At 33.5% G+C, this 20,413-nt stretch overlaps 3 protein-coding genes and 1 long non-coding RNA gene across 7 annotated transcripts; 2 read left to right on the top strand and 2 right to left on the bottom strand.

Annotated features, from left to right (window-relative positions):
* The first annotated feature begins 3,635 nt into the window (after positions 1–3,635).
* Positions 3,636–7,714, top strand: LOC122602011 (mitochondrial carrier protein CoAc1). The gene is made up of 7 exons (XM_043774748.1): positions 3,636–4,353; positions 4,433–4,518; positions 4,595–4,802; positions 5,026–5,158; positions 5,271–5,455; positions 5,562–5,693; positions 7,190–7,714. The coding sequence occupies exons 1-7, from the start codon at positions 4,183–4,185 to the stop codon at positions 7,289–7,291; spliced, it is 1,017 nt and encodes a 338-aa protein (XP_043630683.1). The 5' UTR covers positions 3,636–4,182; the 3' UTR covers positions 7,292–7,714.
* Positions 7,715–10,615: 2,901 nt separating this feature from the next.
* Positions 10,616–13,999, top strand: LOC122599650 (heat shock factor protein HSF30). 4 transcript variants are annotated; one of them, XM_043772193.1, is made up of 5 exons: positions 10,616–11,015; positions 11,696–12,423; positions 12,810–12,876; positions 13,306–13,448; positions 13,590–13,999. In XM_043772193.1, the coding sequence occupies exons 1-3, from the start codon at positions 10,698–10,700 to the stop codon at positions 12,850–12,852; spliced, it is 1,089 nt and encodes a 362-aa protein (XP_043628128.1). In that variant the 5' UTR covers positions 10,616–10,697; the 3' UTR covers positions 12,853–12,876; positions 13,306–13,448; positions 13,590–13,999. The 4 variants fall into 4 exon arrangements, with proteins under 4 accessions (XP_043628128.1, XP_043628126.1, XP_043628130.1 ...); XM_043772195.1 differs by having other exon boundaries at positions 10,617–11,015; positions 11,696–12,561; positions 12,651–12,876; XM_043772191.1 differs by having other exon boundaries at positions 12,810–13,448.
* A 918-nt stretch (positions 14,000–14,917) lies between these two features.
* Positions 14,918–15,629, bottom strand: LOC122602103. Its single transcript, XR_006324158.1, has 2 exons — positions 15,110–15,629; positions 14,918–14,999 (listed from the first exon to the last, which is right to left on the bottom strand). It is a non-coding gene; the product is annotated as an uncharacterized LOC122602103 (long non-coding RNA).
* A 2,980-nt stretch (positions 15,630–18,609) lies between these two features.
* LOC122599737 (glutaredoxin-C6-like) lies at positions 18,610–19,257 on the bottom strand. The gene has a single exon (XM_043772296.1). The coding sequence runs from the start codon at positions 19,206–19,208 to the stop codon at positions 18,795–18,797; it is 414 nt and encodes a 137-aa protein (XP_043628231.1). The 5' UTR covers positions 19,209–19,257; the 3' UTR covers positions 18,610–18,794.
* Positions 19,258–20,413: the final 1,156 nt, after the last annotated feature.

Here is a 20,413-nt window from a genome sequence, read left to right as displayed (position 1 = left end):
GAATACTGGCTTCCTCCACGAATTAATCACTTTGGCGGGAGGGAGATAAAAAAAAATTGCAACAAAAGCACAGATGATCTCAAGAGGTATGCAGGTGAATAATGCTGGGCGTAAAACTTGCTGCGCAACATCATGTAACACATATCTTCTTGGGCTACCTATTTGCAAAGTTAGGTGGAAAATGGTTCATATGGGTCAAACTGGAAAGAAAAGAAGTTGCGTTATTCACTTATGCATTTATTAGTTTTAAATGAATGATAGAAAGTTATAAGATTTTAAAGTTGAATGATTACAATTGAAATTCCTTTATTTTTGTTTTGGTGCAAAGTTTATACATATATTATTACTTTAGAATATACAAATTAACATTTGTACTCATAAACTCTCCGTTAATCTTATTTGATAAGCGGTATTGATATTCATTCGTTATTTAACAAAGCTATCTATCTAAATACTTTACACGGGTTTACGTATGGTTTATCTTAATTGTGCGTAAGTTTCAGCAAAATGGTTTATTATTTCTTTACTAACTAACTAATCAACCCGGGTTCAACCCGAGCCGTTCAATATACGTAAATATGGAGATGATAATGAAAGAAATGTGCTAGTACGAATCTTTGCTAAAGCAGATTCCCTCCCACCTAGTTCGCGGGGGAGTCACCAGGCTATAGTCTATGTGGTAGTGACTCAGAGTACTTATTCGGTACATGGGATCAGAGGGTTCCCACCTATTTACCATTTAACCTTCACAGTGAAGGAAAGAACAACGCCACTTGATATATGAAGAACTAAGTAAATATATATATAAGCACTGTGATATACATGTCCAATAGAACAATTGTATCATCTGTTCCTTTTGTAACCTTATATATATATATATATATATGATATTCATACAAACCTCAACTTACTACATTGATCGATATGCATGGATAATAACAAATGCACACTTCCAAGTACCAAAAGCTTGAACAAAAAAAAAAAAAAAACTGTTGTATATGAATAATCAAGATAGGATCATCACCAAGTGATCGATTTCCAATATCTGTAACACCCAAAAAATGAGAACGAACTAAAGATAGATTAAAACAGACAAAACGCATCCTTAATGTATAAGCTCATAGAAAATGAATTTAAATCCTTACTGCTGAGATGCTACAAAGCTTATATTGTACTCTACATGAGTAAGAAACGGATAGATTATGATCAAATCACGCCATCAGAGAGTCCAACTACACCTGTTCGTATATGTTTATTGAGAAAGTGCGGATAGATCTTAACATTATCGGATAAAAATAAACAATCAAAGCTTTACCTATATAAATATAGGGAAAAACCAATATGCTGCTAGAAGCAGACTGCTTCTAAGTTTCGCCCTGACAAACTCCCCCTTTGTTTTTCACATGTGTGAATATAAATCTCCCCACCCCTGAAAATCATGGTAGAAGCATGCTTCTAACAACATACTTGTTAACCCCATAAATATATACCATTAAGGGGACAGAGTTGCTGAGCTTTGTAAAGTTTTTATTTGGCTATTGAGTTATTTAGAACATAATAACCTCTTTTTTCATTCATTTTGATAGCATTCTATTACATTGTAAAGCACACTTCACTATCAAAACAGTTAAACCAAAATTACCACTAAAAGACCAATCAAGTGTGGTTGATGAAATAACTATAAGAAAAAAGAACGTCATCAAAAACAAAAAAAGAACGTAGTAGTAAATGGTACTCGTGATACCTCCAAGATGGATGATAGCCTTAAAAGTTAAAATTCTTTAAAAAGGGAGACTGTGATTCTTCATTGAATATGTAAAGTTGGCTTACTTACCCGGCTTCAATGTCGGTTTGAAATTTTCTAGCTGCCACCCCAAATGATGTTAAAAGGGAGACTGTGTTTTAGAATAAAAAATATGATAAAAGAAAGCTCAATTTGGGGGAAATTTTTTATGACATCACGTATTTTAAAATTAAGGCAGAGAAAGGGCCATGTTTAAACACGTCAGATATTTTTTTAAAAAACTTTTTAGAAACAAGGATGTTTTATTTATAAAAGAGATAATCAGCTTGAGTTTAACCCAGATGTTTTAATTAAAACTTTAAAATCTATACTACATATATCTATAATACTTTATAACAACTATCATACTCAAAACAATGCAAGTGTGATTAACAAAATCATTATCGATCTATATATATATATATATATTATTACCTTATAAAACATTTAACCCTTCCCATTTTTTCAAAAATAATTAGATTTACCCAAACTACTTTTTTCACTTATTTACAGATTTGAATATCTTTCACATAATATACCTATAATACTCTTTAATAAAATTATTTACAACATACATTTCTCAACCCTTAATATGATGTAGATATGATTCCATGTGATCTATAACCGATAAAATGACATCTTTTAAACTTTATTTTTTCAATACAATTAACATTAATTAACGTTACAAAATAGTTAGTTCATATGAAATAAACCAATGAGTTCATCATTGGTTTGTTTAGGGTGAATCGAGCAAGTTTTATTATCAAAATTTTCAAATTCAAATCTTGAAAATGTAAAATTTTCTTATTCAAGAATATAAATATAGATCTATTTGTCAAATAGACTTTTTAACACTAGCTGGATTAAAATAATATATGAGCCTCTTTTGTTTTAATCGTGTTGAGTGCATTAAGTTGTTGAATGCATGAATAATGTCTGTGTATTAAGTAAAATAATAGTAATTGACGGTTATTTTTGTTTATTAATAAAATTTCACTGAATTATTAAATTTTTAATTATTAAGTGAGGCCCCGTTCTTTTTTTAATTAAGTGACTTAATAATCAAGAACTTAACGCATTAAGTCAGAGTTTATGTTCTTTTTTTTTTACTTAATAAACAAAAATAACCGTAAATTACCTTTTTTTACTTAATACATTCAGCCACTTAATATATTCAGCACTTAATGACTAAAAAAAATGGGATAAAGCAAATTTACTTTTGATTTTCAATATTAAACTTAAAATTTCAATATTGATTTTAAGTTTAAACAATGTACGAATTCTAATCCATGTATAATACGTTATAGTTGCATTATATCAATAACTTTTACTACTCACTGGCAATATCACCACCACCGTCAATCTCCATCGCTTTCACCGGCACCACCCGTCATCCCCACCGCCGTCACCGCCACCTCCGTCACAGCCCATTTACAGCTTAAAATAAAAATGCAGAGAAAATTCACCCGAAAAGACCGTACTTTGAATAGCTTCACATGATTGGTTTCATGGTCAACAATCACAACAACGTCATGTTCAAATAAAGAGGCTCTGACCGATTGACATTATTTTTCTTCCATTCCAGCCCCCAAAATAAAATCAAATAAAAACCTAATTCCAATTTCCAAAAAATTCACTAGATCTAAGGAATAATATTTCTCTCCCATTTGCAAGAATCTTCAATAAAAAAAGAATAAAGTTTACACCTTTAACATTTTTAAGGAGATCCAGGTATCTTTTATGTTAAATGCATCAAGATACCTGCTCTCCTAATTATCATCTACAAACTTAATAAAATTCCAAACTTTATCGATTATTTCAAGAAATATATGTTGGTTTCTTGTAAAGTTTGAATCTTTTTGGATTTTTGGATTTTTGTTTGTGGGTGTTGAGTTTTCAATAAATTTTGAATTGGGAATTGTTGATTTCTTATAAAGTTTGAATCTTTTTGGAAAATCTCTTCTGCATATTGAGAAATCTTGAGTTGGGCATTTATTGATTTCTTCTTGTTTGGAAATTTTCTTGAAGGGTTTTGATTTTTTGGTTATATGCATCTGGGAATTGTAGGAAAGTTTAACAATTTAGGTGGATATGGAAGATTGATATAATTTTTTAGGTGATTTGATAGGTTTTTGTGGTGTTTTACCTTTATAGTGTTTGTGTTTGATGCATATGGTTGTTGTTATTGCTGAGAAAGATTGTCTGGCAAACGTGTATTTGAGCGTTTTCAGGCGGTTTTTTCCGTTGCATTGCATTGAGGAAATTGTTAGAGATAGATGGGATAAAGAGTATTTTAAATTGCAGGGTGGATAGAAATTTTATCTTGTAGTGTTTGGAAGCAAAAGAAAATTCTGTTTTTTGGGATTTTAAATTTTGTATATTAAGATTATTAGTCGAAAATGGGTTCTTCACAAGGTTCTTCGTTGTCCACAAGTGTGGCTGGGCTAGTTGAGGGCTCGTACATAGATACGTTGCCTGTGTATGTAAAGGAGCTAATTGCAGGAGGTGCTGCTGGAGCTTTTGCTAAAACCGCTGTTGCTCCTCTAGAACGAATCAAGATCTTATTGCAGGTTGGTATTTTGATTGATGCTTTGTCCGTTTCCTTGCTTGACTTCGATATGGAAAACTAATTTGTTGTTGCTTATTCAGACCCGAACGCAAGGTTTTCATTCTATTGGAGTATACCAATCACTGAAAAGGCTATTAAAGCATGAAGGGCTTCCAGGATTTTACAAGTATGAATTTGAGTTGCTGCCTAGTTATAAACTTATAATGAACTGATTTCTGATTAGGTTTTTGGTGTTTTGCCAGGGGAAATGGTGCTAGCGTTCTTCGAATTGTTCCATATGCAGCATTGCATTTTATGACATACGAGCAATACCGATGTTGGATATTGGACAACTACACTGTATTAGGAACAGGGCCTGTTGTAGATCTTTTAGCCGGTTCAGCAGCAGGAGGGACTGCTGTATTATGCACATATCCTCTAGATTTGGCTCGTACCAAGCTCGCCTATCAAGTGAGTAATTGCATGACATAAGCGTGTGTGTAAATTGTAAATATTTAATATACTTTTAAATTCCAGTTCATAAAATTTATCATGTATTAGTTGACATTGTTTTGGTCTCGTAGCATAATTTGGGGAAATTTAGGTTCTTAAATCGTTCTGACATGTTATCATGTAAAGTTGTCCATAATGTTTTTCTGTCATTCCTTATTTTTGTCTGTTTATGGTTTTATAGGTACTGGATGGAAAAGCAAGATCAGGTAATGGTTCCAAAAGTGTAATTGCACAAGCTCGCTACAGCGGCATTAGAAATGTGTTACAGAGTGTTTATAGTGAGGGTGGGATGCGTGGCCTGTATCGAGGTGTAGGTATGTATTCATGTACCTTCTATCATATTTTTGTGTGAACTTTATTAAAGATGATGTTTCTAAACATGTCAGTAATGACCCCACAATAACTGAAAATCTTAAATCACACTAGGTCCTACTCTTATTGGTATCCTCCCATATGCTGGTTTGAAGTTTTACATCTATGAAGAACTCAAGAGGCATGTTCCTGAGGAGCAGCAAAGGTCAATCATGATGCGTCTCTCTTGCGGTGCTTTAGCCGGTTTACTTGGGCAAACCGTTACATACCCGTTAGATGTTGTTAGGAGGCAGATGCAGGTTCTTATTATTTTATCATAATTTTTGGTATATTATATCGTTTTCTATGATTCTATTTCTATCTACTCGTGTTTTGTATGGTGCTGATAATTTCATGTCATTTTAGGTTGAAAATATGCAAGTTTCTGGTGTTGGTGGTGGTGCTAGACACAAGAACACATGGAAAGGCCTTACCACAATTGCTTCAGAACAAGGTTGGAGGCAATTATTTGCTGGCCTCAGCATTAATTACATTAAGGTCATGCTCTAGAACTAAATGCTCGTAAAATTCTTTTTGGTTATTACATTTTCCTGAAATATGTGCATATGACTGCCTGTTAGAGGTGGCATTTTTAGTCATCACGTGGCAATGCTTGAGTCAGGATATGTTTTATCTAATAGGTGTACATTCAGTCACAAGTTGACTAAATTTCACCAAGCTTTATGTATACTCTCCTATCTGTTATGCCCGGTTAAAGTTGCATTGTTTTGGCGTTGCACTATTTTAATAACTAAAAGAAGCGCATTTGGTTAATCGAAACGTACACCCTGTCAATAGGTTAGTGATGACAATGAGAATATATATAGTAGCATTAACAATCATTATATCTGGCCTTTATATGTCGGTCTTCCTGAAAGTAGTCTCTCTACCCGCGGTAGAGGTATGACTGTATATATCTTACCTTCCCCATATCTCAGCTTTAATGGGATTAGCTAGCGTTGTTGTATATTTGCCCTCTATACTTCCAAGAATGCAAAAAGATATTAGGATGTGCGTAATTAATGCTCATACTTGTTAAGTGTTGTCCATGTAACTGCATTTATGTCAAAGAGAGTGTTATTTCTGAAGTTCAACGCTTTCAGACCTAAATACCCAATGCAGTGTTTAAAAATGTTTATTTACTGATGAGAGATGGGTCTTTATAAAACAAAAATTGCAAAAAAAAAAGGAAAAGAAACCTTCTGTAGTATTTAGGTGTCAAGTATGTGAATAATAAGTGGAGGATTGTTTTAGCAAGTTATCACCTATGTGGATGTGGGGTATATGAGGAATTATGGGTTTCAATATGACTGAATAATGTGTGGTTTATTCGTATGGCAAAATGGATGGGCCAGGTTGGTTGTGTATCAGGTCAGAACAGGCCGGGTTGACCAGAACGCATTTTGACCTTCGTTTGTTTTATCATGTACTTTGTGTGCTAAGAACCGATATGAAAACCAACTGAAGGTTTACATCTAATTTTCTGAAAACCTCAGACAGGGCCTTTTGGGCGTATTTACCCATTTCACTTGTTTCCGTTATAAATTTTACGGATTTTACCCATTTGACACGTTAGAGATTAACCACAACCTGGGTTGATCTGTTCATAAGTGGGTCAAAACTGGCACCCTTGAGTTACCTCCTTTTTTTTGTTGCATCTTTAATATGAACAAAGGAAATTTGATATTTGGCATGGTAACAGATATTTTGGTTTTGCTGACAGTAATAATCTAATTACCTGAAAACATCAATTTAGTAGGTTGTAAACATTAATGATACAGTTTGGGCATCTTTACCCATTTTACTCGTTTCTGTTATGGATTTTACACATTTGACACGTTAGAGATTAAACAGAACCTGGATTCATCTGTTCATAAGTGGGTCAAAACTGGCATCCTTATATTAGTGTCTGTTTTTTTTTTGTTACATCATATGTATGAATAAAGGAAATTTGATATTCGGCATGCTAACAGATATTTAGCTATTGTTGACAGATTGTTCCTTCAGTTGCAATTGGTTTCACTGCGTATGACATGATGAAGTCGTGGCTCAGGATACCTCCTCGACAAAAGGCCCAGTCAGTCTCCGCTGCATAACCTTTCTACACATTTAACTCAAATTTAGCCACAGAACAAAGCAACTGAAAATTTCAAACTCCCACTCGAGGTTCAGTTCACATTGGAGTATTTCCATTTTAAGTCTATATTTCGATTTTGGATTTGGAATTGGTGAAGGCTGTTTTTGGGATATGTGACTTAACTTGAAGGTTGCAAATAGTCCCCAACACTTGTGTTTAGGGATGTAATTCCCATTTGTGAAATACTGAAATTGTTCTATGACCCGGTGAAAATTTACAGGCACTGTGCAAAATATATATAGGCAGTGCGCAGAATGAGTTTAGTTTTGACTTTATATTGATTGTATCACGATTTAACCTTATTAATACTCCTTATGTTGTAAAGTAGAAAAAGTGAACGCCGTTTGTTATACATTACTGTATGAGATAAGTTTCCTTGCAACCTCTCTTCTACCAGAGTACTAGTTTATGCCACGTTCTACCTTTTAGTTTATGCCTGGATGTAGAAACATTATGTTTCATTTCTAAACGGTCACAGGTTATGTTTAAAATGTTAGGGGTGGCTTGTGGTGGTAACGATAAACCCCTTGTGTCGAGGTATAGAATGGGTGTGTTTTTCAGCATGGTATCAAGGTTTTATCCTTTTCTTGTTTGTGGTGTCAAACGACTCTACCCTTTAGGAAGGAAAGGGTTGCAGGAACTAATATGTACAAATAATACAATTTTAGTTTTATTTTTGCGTGGTGGTAAATCATTTCAAGTCTTTACAAAGGATAGTTAGCTTTAATTAAAAAACAGTCGATTTTTAGTGTATTTAAAATTTTACATTTCTGCTGTTCCAAACAAAAAAAAAACAAAATTTTTTATTTTTTTAATCACAGTTTTAGTGAATTGAAAAAATAAAATTAATTAAGAACCATCTAGAGCTTTCTGGAAGTCTTCTGGATGTTTAACACGCACCCAAATACCCAATCACTTCATCGGCTCACCGCTCACATTCGCCAAACACAAAACGTACCCATCAGTATGTTCTACTTTAACATCTCTCAAATAATGCTATCGTGGTTTTTAGTTTTTAACAAAGAGGTGTCTAGATCAACATTTCAACATTTACTATATATGTAAGTAAATACTTTAATATTACCATACCACAAACCTTTTCAACAAAAAATTTGTTAAATAATGTCCTTCCATTTAATGAATTTCGAATTTCTTAAATAATCAAAAATCAAATTTAGTGGTTATTAATCCAATTTGATAACAACTTGTTTTTATATGAACTAGCACGGTACCCGCATAATGCAGCGGTGGTTGTAGTGGCAACAGTGTGGTGGTAGGGGCATCTGTTGGTGGTGGAGGCGACATCGAGTAATCTAGATAATTGATGTAAAGATAATTGATTAAAAGATTAATAGAGATATTTTGGATAAATTACTGATATTGTAATTTAATCGATCATTAATGGTATTTAAATAATTTTTCCATAATTTTAAAGAGAGAGTTGTTTTATTTATATAAAAGTATAGATTAGATGTATAAGAGAATTAAGATTAAGAAATAAGGGCAATTTAGGTATAAAAAAATGCTGAATTTCCTAAAATAGGAAAATTCAATATGCGTTATAGATTACGGGCATAATACCCGCACGTTGCGGCGGAATTTTGTTTTAAGAATGAGATAGATTCAGGGTAGTTTAGTCCAACTGTAGAGATGGGTATAGAAAGATGTATTAAGGCCGGTGAGGGGCATTTTAGACTTTTCAGGTTCTTAATGACTTAAAGCTAGTTTGCTTTATAGGGGAGTATAAATAAATACATATTATTATATTTAGGAAAATCTTATTCCACTAAATAAGATTTTTATAAACGTAAGACTTTCAAGAGCACTAGTTAGTTAATCCTATACACTAATATACGAGTAGTTATTACCAAATTTAGCTTGTTACTAAATAAATATAGTCATTACCTAAAATTAGTGAATAAACACCTTTTTTTAACAACATGCTATTCTACTATAATTTCTAAATTACACGAATGTTTGAGATCTGCATATCAAACCAACGACCCTACCCCTCCCCATTAGTAGTTTGGAATATGTGGTCCGATGTTTAGTTGTCGAGTGTGACATCTGAGTTTTTTCTTTTCCCTTTAAACATTCTAAATGGAACTAATTATCAATAGATTAATTGGTATATAGTGGGGACTAAGATTGAGAAGTCTTAACTTCAAATATATCTTGGTATGAGTAAAATGAACTTCATAGGTGAAGTTGATAATTTTGACATTTGGATTAAAATCAAGAGTCAAGATTCAAATATCAACTTTGAATCTTGACCTTTGATTTTAATCCAAAGGTTAAGATCCACTCAACTTCACCTATGAAGTTGATTATAACTTTAGAGGATCTTGATCCGAGTAAAATGCCCTCACAATAATACAACTAAACCGTAATTTTCCCAACATGGTTTACTCTGACACCAAGTGTAAACATTAGCTAGATAACGAAATTGTAAAAAGTGTGTGTTAGAGTTGTGAGAAAAATGGTAAATGTAAAGGATTAGATTAATATGTGTTAATAAGGTTCACAAATGGGATTAAGGCTTACAACCAAAAAGGTGGAAGTGGGTATTTATAAACGAGCATAGTGTTCGCACGTTACAACTACTAGAAGGTGATGACAATATAAAATGGATGCGGTGGTGGAGAAGGAGGGCGGCAATGCAGGGTGACAAAAGGTCGATGCAAGTGTGTAATGATTAGAGAGAATGAAAATAAAGATATATAAGAGTTTTATGTTTAAGTATGGGTATTTTGGGAAGAAAAAAAAATACTGAATTTTAAAAAATTCAATACTTTTTATAAAGGAGTATAGAGTAAGTCATATTTTCACTAATACCCCTTTTAAACTTACTAAATTACAATTTTAACAACATAATTTTATATCTAACAATATATAAAGAGACATGCTGTTAAAACTAATTTTTTTTTCAAAAATAACATTACAAAATAACATTACAAATAAAATAAAAAGCAAAAACAATTTCACTAGCACAAACTTTTTTTTATGTAATTCTCAAGTCTGAAACCCAAAACCAAAGACACTCTCTTGTTAATAGGATCTTGTATATTACGATAGGATTTACTATTGAAATTGATCGTTAAGAAAATCCTGAAAAAACCTACGAAAATGACATTACAGGGAGATATTGGGGTAGATATTTTACACTTGACAATACCTCATGATTCCAAGAACCATCCTCACACTTATCTCTCTAGAACCTTCCACACAATCACATGTCTCTCAATCCCCTTTCCCCCTCTATATTTAACCAAAAACACACTCCTTAATTCACACAAAAAACAAACACTCCACACCTTAATAAAAAAACACACACTCGGACACAAAAACTTCATTTCAATCAAACAATGTCATCATCAATCAAAGAAGAAGAAATAACATTCATATCATCATCAACAACAAACACAGCAGTTGCAGCAGCTGCTTCATCTTCATCATCTTCTTCACCTCGTCCCAAAGAAGGGCTTCACGAGGTGGGACCGCCGCCATTTCTGACCAAAACATTTGACATGGTTGAAGATCCTGCGACTGATGCTGTTGTTTCTTGGAGCAAATCAAGAAACAGCTTTGTGGTTTGGGATTCTTATAAGTTTTCTACTACTTTGCTTCCTAAGTTCTTTAAACATAGTAATTTCTCTAGCTTCATTCGCCAGCTCAATACTTATGTAAGTCTCTTTCTATCTCTATCTCTATATCTATATATTTACTGTATATGTATATATATATATGTGTGTGTGTGTGTGTGTTTTACTTTTTGGGTTTTATTGAATGTAAAGTTTGGATCTTTTTCATTGTTTGTAAGGTGTTTGATGAAATGCTTAAGTAGTTGGGCTTTTTTTTGTGGGGTTTGAAATTATGTTCGCAATGTGTTTTATGAAATGTGTGGTACAGTAATGGTAACTTTTTATTGAGTTTGGGTTTTTTTTTGGGGGAGGGGGTTTTGGAATGAAGTTTGTAAGGTGTTTGATGAAATGTCTCAATGAATTTTTCTTAGTTAGTTTTAGGATTATATGTGTTTATTGGTTTGAAAATGTGTTCTGTTTTCAGATAAAAGCTATAAATATAATGCTATTTGTATAAAACTATTTTGTACTGATTTCGTTTTTTTTTTTTGTGTGCTTTCATTGAATCAGAGTTACATTTGAATGTTCTAGTTGTTTTAATTCAATATACTAGAAAATACTCGTACTTGGTTATTGGTTATCAGGCAGGCACTGTGAGAAATTTGCAATCTGTATGATATGGTACTGTTTTGTGTATCATTTTGGATTTCCTTTGTGATATTTGCTATAGTATTGCTGCAATTAGATACTGAATGTGAGATTCTGTACCAAAATGGTTGCAGGGTTTTAGAAAAGTGGATCCGGATAGATGGGAATTTGCGAATGAAGGGTTTCTCGGCGGACAAAGGCATCTTCTGAAGACTATCAGAAGAAGAAGAAATGTGGCGCAATCGACCCAAGTGAAGCAAGAATTCGGTCCTTGTATCGAAGTAGGTCAGTATGGAATTGAGGAAGAGCTTGAAGGACTGAAAAGGGACAGGAGTTTGTTAATGGCCGAGATTGTAAGGCTGAGGCAACTACAGCAGCACTCAAAAGACCAGCTTGTGGCAATGGAAAACCGGTTGAGAAACACGGAAAGAAAACAACAAAACATGATGGGTTTCCTTGCAAAAGCGTTTAGTAACCCCGAGTTCCTACAGAGGTACAAGGATAAGTATGCGAACAGGGAACAAGAACATATTGAAATTGGTCGGAAAAGGCGGTTAACATTGACACCGAGTGTGGAGAATTTGCAAGAAGTTGGTGTTGGTGGTATTGAAGACATTCAAGCAGATGTCGATCAGTTGTTTGCCGCCCCTGTTGAAGCTGAATCAAGCAGTGATGTTGGTAATCAAGGAGATATTTCGAGCTTGGTGGAGGATGAGTCTCATGAGAATTTGTGGGAGGAACTCTTGAACGTGGATCTTCCGACCGAGAAGCACCCTGAAGACTTGCTCGATGATTTAGATGCTCAACAGCTTGATTGGGATGAGGATTTGCAAGAACTAGTGGATCAAATGGAGTATTTAAGGTCATCCAATGCTTGACTGTTTGATTGAAGTGATTCTTGTTGAGAATTTTTAGGTTAGAATTTGTGGGTCTCTCTGCAAGTCCACCTCCTCTTTAGTAGAGTACGAGTCAAAGAAGCATATGATTCTATAATGTTGTGGTATGTTGGTTTCGGGTACCTGCTGTTCTAAATTGGTGTGTTTATGCGTAATGTATGCATCTAATGTTGTATTTGTTTTATATAATCAGGGGAGATTGTGGAATTGCAAGGAGGCCTAGCTGCTGTCATCTTGTATCCTTTTATTGATTTCTGTTTATTTAGATTCCATGTTATGATTGTAAGCTTTTCGGGAATATATAGTCCTGGAGCTTGTTGATTTATCACCTCTGTTTGATTCATCTTTGCAGGGACCAAAGAACCACAAGGAGAAGTTCACGGGTTCTGGATTAGTTATGCGTGGAATGAAGATATGAGGTCGGTCTTCTGTAAAAAATCTTAACAGGGTGTGTTTTATTCTGCTATGTTGCATTGTAAGAGCTAGAGTTGGGTATGAGTTGAAAACTTTTGTTAACAACTGATTTTGTGAATGTTTTGTGTTTGAAGATTTGATCACAATTCAAGTTGTACTTTCTTCGGTTAACTGTATATTGTACCTCTTTAGGTAATTGTCTCTTTTACAAAACTAATGGGTCATGATTAGTTGTCTAGTTCACTTAATGCTATGCAAGCTGCACGTTATTGAAAGCTTTCTGGTAAAGAACTGCTTTCTGTGGACGTGTTTGTGTTCGGGGCCTTGATAGCAACACGAGTAGTACCTTTTGCTAGTTACTGGATATGTTCAAACATCATCACCTAGATCGCAACCAGAGATTTATATGCTTTGCCTCCTATGGATGTTAATAGGTCAGTGGATAACTTTAGCAAGACGGATTTGAAAATAGGATAAGTGCCCTCCCAAATGTGTCTAGAATGTCACTTTATCGTGTTCTATAAAGGCATATGGCACCATCAATGGGAGATTTATTACCCAACATACCCCGAGCAAGGTATATGGCAGCATCAATAAGTTTGGTTTTCTTCTTAAGATCTAATATTGATGTATATTGTTCTTGATCTTGTTAGTGTTTTTAATACAATATAATGAGCATCGTAGTGATATACTTAGACCATGTGTATTAAACGTGTAGGGGAATTATATTTTCGAACAACTTTAGGATAGGCTTTTGATCTGTTCTCAACGTAGAATGCAAGACGGAAAGCATAAGCTCTGACCTCGAGTCAGCAATATGTCTCCCTAGAAGCTTGAGTGGGAAACTATGCGCAGAATGTGAACAATAGTGCACAAAATACTATTTTGCTTGAAGTACTCTGATGCATCATTCGATGAAGAAACAACATCTTAGTGAACCCCAAACACTCTGGCTTGTAGCTGGTGCTCTTTCGTCCACCTTTCATAGGATGACTTGGTGGTGTTGATTGTTGGAGTACCATCGCTTCCGTACAACTTTAGTGTAGCAATTTTATGAATATTTGCGTTTTCAGTTTCTGATTGTCTCCGAATTTTAATCAAGAAAGAGAAAAAAAGATTTTAAAGATAGACATGACTTATAATGCACACACATTGACACATTCACACACACTCACTTCTCTCCTCACTTGTTCAACGGTAATATAAAAGACTAAGGATGTTCTCTAAATAGTATAAATTGGCGAGAGTAACCTTAATTCCGGGTGTTTTCTAGCACAATCATTGCAGATTGAGACATGCTAGCGGCAGGACTCGAATCTGGGACTAGTAAGTAAGTTAATTGTAGGATTGGACTCTTTAGTTTTTACATTTTCGCAATGAGGGTCCTTTTCAAGTTCATTAGCAATATGGGTCCCTTCTATTTTGTGTGAAAAGACGATACTACCCCTGTACGTGATGGCCACGTGCAGACTTGACGATACCCACTAACGGTCCTGCTAAAATGGGACTAATCTTGCAAAAAAATTCTCAAAATAGGGACCTCCATTGCAACGATATTTAAAAAGACCTCATTGCTAAAGTGTGTAAACCATATAAACCAAGTTTGTAATAAACTCTAATATTTACTAAGCCCTCTTAAACTTAGTTACTTATTGAGCAAATTATTTTAAAAGGTATCTTACTTGTCATTTTCATTTTTACTTTTACTTTTACTTTTCAGAGTGTAAACCAAAAACGTAGTTTTTGTAGTATGCAACAGCGTAAATGGATACCAACGTAATGTCTTTGTCCACATATGATGGGTTTAGCTGATGTGTTAGTGGTTTTGACCAAGTTAAGCTACCACATATCATTTTCATATTTTTTGTAATTCATGTTTGACCAAGCAAATGATGCATCGCCAGATCCATGACCATTTTCCCATATCCACAACAATCCCACAAGCCTCTCAAATCTCTATTATAGATATAAAGTATCTTTATAACACATACTATAGCATCCAGTGAATACCAGAATTAAATCCAAATTTTAAACGAAACTACAAGAAAACCAACAAACATTTTATTATCATAAACCAAAAACATAAAAAATTGATTTCCTTCTTCATATTCATGCCAGCATCACAAATCTGAAAAGAAACAAGAAAACCTCTATAACAAGAAGCTACTGAAACAATCCATGAATCACTAATGAAAGATAAAAAAAAAAAGGAATCACACATAGAAACACCCCCTGCACCTTCCACCGCCGTCGTCGTACTTGGGCTGCCACCACCACCACTGAAGAATCGCCCATTACTGGTGGATGTATCTTATTTCCCCGTTGTCCCCAGATCTTGATAGTGGCAATTTCTCTCCTAATTTCCTTTGAAGATTGATTGAATGTATATATAAAAAGAGGTATATAATCATGGTGTTATATATATATAATGGTTAGATTCATATGGTCTTTTATGAAGATGGAAAAAGATTCAACATTATGTAAGGATTTTGGCTTCGTATGCATTTTCCGTAGCCGACAGTGGTGATAGTTCGTACAACCGCCTTGACCAGATTTCAGGCCAGGTGTCATTAAGAACAATGATTTTTGATTTGTAGATTTTATTTTTTAGGTTAAGATGGAAGATTAATGAGATTAGGGCTAATTTTATTTGAGTTTGGAAATTAAAAATTAAAAGAAGAGATGAAGTTGATGAGATTTGATTTGGGAAAATTACTTCAATGAACAAAAAAGAAAGCTATTTTATAAAATAAACACACTTTTGAAAAACTTGTAAATTTGAACACAATACCCATGTGTCATATGTATAAAAGCCACACACTCTACTAGCCAATCTGAACGCACCACCTGGCTTACCCCACACCTACATGGCTATATGCCTACATCTACTCTTAGCAGTTAGCAATGAACGAACAATCAAACAATTAAACCACTTTTTTTTTCAATCGATTGAACAACAAAATCATCTTCCATAGTAATTAAATAAGAAGGGAGATCAGGATTTGGCTGCAGAGAAAACCCGTCTGATGGATTCGATGAAGTCACTTCTAAAGAGAGTGAAAACATGATAGAGAAAGATTTGAAACCAGTTAAAGGCAATACAAGTATCAGGACGCAACATCTCAAAGCACGAAGAGCACTATTCTTCGTTTCTACAGGAGAAGATCAAGAATGTCAAGATGGTAGTCAAAGATGTTTTTAAGGCCAGACACACGTTAGGTGACCAATGCACTTTTTCCGAATCGTACCATGACAATTGCGGGGAAAACAGAACCACCTGGGAAGTCAAATGCCCGCAACACGACAAGTGGTGGCTCGCGAAAACGCTTACCGTGGCTTAGGAAGTATGTCAATAAAAGATGATGAATAATCATGTCATTATTATGTATTTCTGTTTTAATCATGTACTGTCTTTTTTATTGTAATGTGTGATAATAATAATAATAATAATAATAATAATAATAATAATAATAATAATAATAAAAAAATGTGTTTGATTATAATAAAAAATGTTAGTAATCGTCTTCACACACTTCACACACATATATATACTATACATATATTGTGAAGTCGATTTTGATTCCCCTTTTGATTTTGATCTTGATGAAAATCCATACAACATATTCTCTCGGTGGAGGAAAAGATGTTGTATGACCATGTTGTATGGATCTTCATCAAGATCAAAATCAAAAGGTAAATCAAAATTGACTTCACAATCATCTCCTTTCGGGACTGTTAACTTAGGGGATTATTAGTATGTTTCTTATGTATTTGAAGTTTATATTCATGTCTTATATAATAAACTAGTATCCTTTAAAAAAAAGGGAAAAAAAAGAGTCAAATCCGCTATTTCTCTTACTAATCTCACCCCTGATTTTCCACATGTCACAATCTTATTAATTAGGAAAATTTTTAGGCTAATAATTTAGAAGGATCAATCATTACCCAAAGAATATATAATCATCAATCATCATACTCATTTGGTGGCAGGAATGCAAGATACTAAGTTGCATTATTTAAGTTGCATTACGAGTATTATTTACATTACAAAAAGTCTTAGTTTATTGACTTTATTCCTAAAAAACGGTTCAACGTGATGTTGACCATAGAATGGGGATTCGATCTCCGAGTCCAACAACTACTCAACTACACCTCGCAAGATCCAATTCATAAATTGTACTTTCTTCATATATAATCGGAGCAATTCCCTTTTGTCTTATATGAACTATCATTAATAATTATTGTTGTTGTTTTCCTATTCTATAATAGAATTCATTAATTAACTAAAAGTGATTTTGTTTTGTTTACATGATCCATTTTGATCGATGGTCACCTTAAATTCGATACAATAAGTAAAAATGCCGAATTGGTAAATGTTAAAAAGGATTCAACTTAATTGTCTTATTTAAGTTGTTGTTTTGCAGATTTATATTGTTGAAGGACCAAAGCTGGACAAATGGATTTCTATAGATGACAAGGACTGAAGTGCAAATAAGAAGAAGATAAGGATTGAAGATGATTCTTTTGTTTCTATAAAAATGCAGCCATATCTCTCTTGGATCTTGAACAATTCTGCCGCTTCTCACTTTTAGCCGTTTGAATGTTTACCGTTAAGATGTAGTATGAGATGAGCGTTTGTTCCATTCTCTTTTTGTATTTTTTGATTTTCAAAACTATTTCAGGTTAATCATTTTAGGTCTTATAATTTGTATTAAAACCTTTTAAAATCTTTCAATCAAGATGTGGATTTACATCTACTTTGCTCTTCTTGCTAAACAATCTAGGATTGTGCTAGAATTTTATATTACCTTCAAGTAATTTTTACAATAAATGACATGCACATGCAAAGCTCTACCATTTTTGGCTTAGACGGTCGCCTAAGTTTTTCACATATTAAAAGCCTTTAGCATTTTTCTTTTTGGGTTGGCTACATTTTTGAACTTATGTTTACTTTTTCTTAGTTAGGAATTACGAGAAATGGGAGTTTGAGTCCCAGATAAAGCCTTCAAACAATAGGTTTACTAACATATTATACGTTACCAAGTTTGGATAAAAGATAATGGTTGTTAGAGACTTTAGAAATAAGGCTCAAAAATTGGTTTTAAAAGCCACCAAAACTTCCTTAAGCCGCACTGTCACATAGATATAGATGGCTACATGAATATAAACAATCACTTCCTTTGATGTTCATTTGTTCAAAACTTCAAATAAACTTACATCACCTACATGGCTACATGAATACAAATAATTTTTTGAAAGAACAAGTGAATATGTCGAATTATATTGTTTTTAAAAAACATTAATCATTTCCTTTCATGTTCACTTGTTCAAATAAGTTTACATTACCTACATGGCACATGAATACAAATAACAGATTAAAAAATTTGTCGCGCTTTTATGTGTGTAAAAATATATAGAAATAAAAGTGTGTAGAAATTTCTCCACACTAAACAGTGTGTAGAACTAAAAGTTTACACTTTTTAGTGTGGACTTTCATAATTATTTTGTAACAACTCATTGTCCACGCTAACTTTTTAGTTACTGTAGAAAAATGAGGTGTTACAAAATAATTATGAAAGTGCACACTAAAAAGTGTGAACTTTTAGTTTAACACAATTTTTAATGTGAAAAATTTCTACACACTTTTATTTCTACTTATTTTTACACATATAAAAGCGTGACAAAATTTTTAATTTGTTCACGTTAATTAAAAGTGTGAACAAATACAACATTGTTTGTAGTATTGGAACATTAAGCTTTATTGGAATGGCTTAAATTAGAACATAACTTACAAAGTACAATGACTACCAAGGGAATGCAAAATAAAACCTTAAGTACAAACAATATATATATCTTTCGCATATAAAGCAACTTACAATAATTCCCATCATATAGGACTAGCAAATCAATCACCATACATACCCTAAAGAGCACCAATTTCCACTAGTTTTGAAACAAGTTGGCCACTCAAATGGATTGCCACAAGCTTCTCTAGACCACCAACAAAAGCTCCACCTATGAACACCGCCGGAGCGACGCCTTCTTCGACACTACCATCACCACAATAAAAGGCCGCAAGGTCATTTACTTCATGTTCTTCTAGCTCGATGACAGTTGGGTACACACCGATAGAATAAAACAATCGTTTCATCACGTCACACATGTAACATGTGCTACGGCTAAATATGACCACAGGGTTTTCGTTTATGAGTCGTTGGATCCTCATGTGACTCGATTCTGAGATATCGAGTGCTAGTGGTGAAGTGGTGGTTGGAGTTAGTAATTGTAGCATGAATTCGCCTTCCGAGAGGAAATTGTAACACCGGAGACCCTCCATGTATATATATTGTCGAGGATTTTATAGATATAAAATGGAATATGTGAGAGTTGATTTATAGCCGATGGATGTGGAGTGTTACATCACCAAAAAGAAACAAATATATTATTACGTAGGTTATACTCTTATGTAGTACCGGTATATACTCATCTATATTTGTATAAGGGGATACTTATAGTTATATGATGTTAATATCATAAATTTAGATATGATCATGTTTTTCTCACAAACCATATAAAGTTCATGAGGGTTATTTAACATATATAAAAATTGATATGAGTGGACCACCTTAATGTTAATATCATATAATAGTTTTCTTTGTTGTATAATTAGTCTAATATTTTGGTAGTTTTTGTAAAACCCAATATTGAAATATGAAAAATGTTCAGTTTATTAGGGGGTGAAAGCGGATGGAAAGTGAGTAGAAGATTCCCTTTACCGTGCGAGAACACTGTCGCCGACGGTGAGGAGATGAGTGAGGGGAGCAAAGTGAGGGGAAGTATCCCACAGAGGGGAGAGTGAGGGGAAGTATCCAATAGAGGGGAGAGTAAGGGGAGATAACATTTTCGACCGTTGGAGTCTTTAACTACTACTTACATTCCTTTTTTTTTTAATATAAAAGGAGTTAGAATTATAATGAGCGGTGAGTGAGGGAAAAAGATGTCAACAAAATGGTGGAATGAAAAGTAAGTGGAGAAAGATGAGTTGACATAAAAAAAAATCGGTTTACAACTATGTAAAATATACATTATTTTAGATAACCAAAATTTGTTGTAGATATATAAATCCTCTTTAACTAATCATCGTAGTTTTAAAATTTTGTTATTTTTATAACCATCCCGTGTAATGTGAAAGCAGAAAAAAATAAAAAACTATGTTGATATTGAAATAATTAACAATGTGACTATATTATCTTGCAAGAGTGCTTTGACTCATTTTGAGTTTTCAGATTACTTCCACGATTTTTAGCAAGAGTGTTTTGCTCACATTTGAATTTAAAGATTGCAAAGTATCAAGTCATTCCAATTTCCAAAGATCATACCTTTTATTGATCGTTGGTGTTACCACGAGAGACTTGAGAGAAAAATATGAGTTAATTAGTCAAAGTTAATCAGTATTTCTAAAGTTTAAAACAAGTGATTCTGTTATATAAAAAAAAAAGGTTCAAAATGAGTAATTATATTATCATATTGTTAGTATAGGAT

This window comes from Erigeron canadensis, chromosome 5 (assembly GCF_010389155.1).
Source record: "Erigeron canadensis isolate Cc75 chromosome 5, C_canadensis_v1, whole genome shotgun sequence".
NCBI lineage: Eukaryota > Viridiplantae > Streptophyta > Magnoliopsida > Asterales > Asteraceae > Erigeron > Erigeron canadensis.
Note: the sequence above shows the minus strand (reverse complement) of the source record. Positions and strands in the feature narration are given on the sequence as shown.